General features: G+C 46.3%; 1 protein-coding gene across 1 annotated transcript; it reads left to right on the top strand.

Annotated features, from left to right (window-relative positions):
- Positions 1 to 288: 288 nt before the first annotated feature.
- On the top strand, positions 289 to 2040 carry LOC114567822 (tripartite motif-containing protein 16-like). Its single transcript, XM_028596949.1, has one exon. The coding sequence runs from the start codon at positions 365 to 367 to the stop codon at positions 2027 to 2029; it is 1665 nt and encodes a 554-aa protein (XP_028452750.1). The 5' UTR covers positions 289 to 364; the 3' UTR covers positions 2030 to 2040.
- The last annotated feature ends 236 nt before the right edge of the window (positions 2041 to 2276 follow it).

Raw genomic sequence — 2276 nt, 5'->3', positions numbered from 1 at the left:
ATTCTGCATTTGACATTATATGTATTGGGATATACTATATCTTTCCCTGTCATAATAATGGTAGTATGGGCATTGCAACACACCCAGTATCTCTCTCAAAGCGCTCCTCTTCCAGGAATGAACAAAGCTTGATAACCCTTCCCTCCTCTTCATCCTCTCAAACACAGCCAGCTCCACTCTGTGCACATATTTCTTTGTTTCCCTCCACTTCAGAGCTACAGTTTGCAGATGGGTGTAACCAACATGCTGGGGCAAGTACAACAGCGTATCACCTGCTGTGACATCAGAGCTCAGACTAGTTTCACTTCTCAGGAAGTGAGACACAAGACAGTCAGACAGTCGTTGTCACTGAGCGAGAGGTGAAATGGCGCAGAAAGGAGTTCAGCTGGACCGGGAAACCTTCTCTTGTTCCATCTGTCTGGATCTACTGAAGGATCCGGTGGCTATTCCCTGTGGACACAGCTACTGCATGAACTGTATTAAAGGCTTCTGGGATGAAAGGGATGAGAAGGAAATGTACAGCTGTCCTGAGTGCAGGCAGAGCTTCACACCGAGGCCTGTCCTGCTGAAAAACACCATGTTGGCAGCTTTAGTGGAGGAGCTGAAGAAGACTGGACTCCAAGCTGCTCCTGCTGATCACTGCTATGCTGGAGCTGAAGATGTGGCCTGTGATGTCTGCACCGGGAGAAAACTCAAAGCACACAAGTCCTGTCTTGTGTGTCTGATCTCTTATTGTGAGAAACACCTTCAGCCTCATTACGATGTAGCTAAGTTAAAGAAACACAAGCTGGTGGAGCCGTCCAAGAAGCTCCGGGAGAACGTCTGCTCTCGTCATGATGAGGTGATGAAGATTTTCTGCCGTACTGATCAGCGGTGTATCTGTTATCTCTGCTTAATGGACAAACATAAAGGCCACGACACAGTCTCAGCTGCAGCAGAAAGGACTGAGAGGCAGAAAAAGCTCGAGGGGAGTCGACAGACCATCCAGCAGAGAATCCAGGACAGAGAGAAAGATGTGAAGCTGCTTCAACAGCAGGTGGAGGCCATCGATCATGCCGCCAATAAAGCAGTGGAGGACAGTGAGAAGATCTTCACCGAGCTGATCCGTCTCCTGGAGAAAAGAAGCTCTGATGTGAAGCAGCAGGTCAGATCCCAGCAGAAAAGTGAAGTGAGTCGAGTCAGAGAGCTTCAGGAGGAGCTGGAGCAGGAGATCACTGAGCTGAAGAGGGAAGACGCTGAGCTGAAGAAGCTCTCACACACAGAGGATCTCAACCAGTTTCTACACAACTACCCCTCACTGTCACCACTCAGCCAATCAGCATCCAGCATCCATATCCGTACTCTGAGCTGCTTTGAGGACGTGACAGCAGCCGTGTCAGAAGTCAGAGATAAACTACAGGACGTCCTGAGAGAGAAGAGGACAAACGTCTCACTGACAGGGACTGAAGTAGACGTTTTACTGCCACAACCAGAGCCCAAGACCAGAGCTGGATTCTTAAAATATTCACGTGAAATCACACTGGATCCAAACACAGCATATACACTGCTGTTATTATCTGAGGGGAACAGGAAAGCAACATACATGGGTCGACAACAGTCTTATTCTAGTCACCCAGACAGATTCACTAACATATATCAGGTCCTGAGTAGAGAGAGTCTGACTGGATGTTGTTACTGGGAGGTGGAGAGGAGAGGAGGAGTTAATGTAGCAGTCACATACAAGAATATCAGGAGAAAAGAGGGGTCAATTGAATGTGTATTTGGACAAAATGACAAATCTTGGGCATTAGATTGTATCAACAACAAATACACCTTTTGGTACAACAAAGTCCAAACTCGCCTCTCAGGTCCTGAGTCCTCCAGAGTAGGAGTGTACCTGGATCACAGTGCAGGTATTCTGTCCTTTTACAGCGTCTCTGAAACCATGACTCTCCTCCACAGAGTCCAGACCACATTCACTCAGCCCCTCTATGCTGGACTTTGGGTTTATGGTTATGAAGCCTCTGCTGAGTTGTGTAAACTGAAATAGACAGAAGTCTAATGGTTAAATTCTGTGTTTTAACTCTTCGACTTATTTAGTCTCCATGTTTGTTCTTGATTGTTATGAAATTATATTTTTGCAAAAATTCTGTCAGTCTTTTCAATGTTTCCGTCTGTAATATAGTTTCCTGCATGTTCTCCGCTCTGTACCGATGTATCCCGGTGGTACACATGTGCTGTAGTTTGAATGCACATAATTGTTATAAAAGTTTTCTGTTGAAAAGACGGAGCCTGTT

Source organism: Perca flavescens, chromosome 14 (assembly GCF_004354835.1).
Source record: "Perca flavescens isolate YP-PL-M2 chromosome 14, PFLA_1.0, whole genome shotgun sequence".
NCBI classification, from domain to species: domain Eukaryota; kingdom Metazoa; phylum Chordata; class Actinopteri; order Perciformes; family Percidae; genus Perca; species Perca flavescens.
Note: the sequence above shows the minus strand (reverse complement) of the source record. Positions and strands in the feature narration are given on the sequence as shown.

Excerpts from the sequence above, each read along its gene's own strand:
- LOC114567822 (XM_028596949.1), top strand. The coding sequence starts at position 365 with ATGGCGCAGAAAGGAGTTCAGCTGGACCGGGAAACCTTCTCTTGTTCC.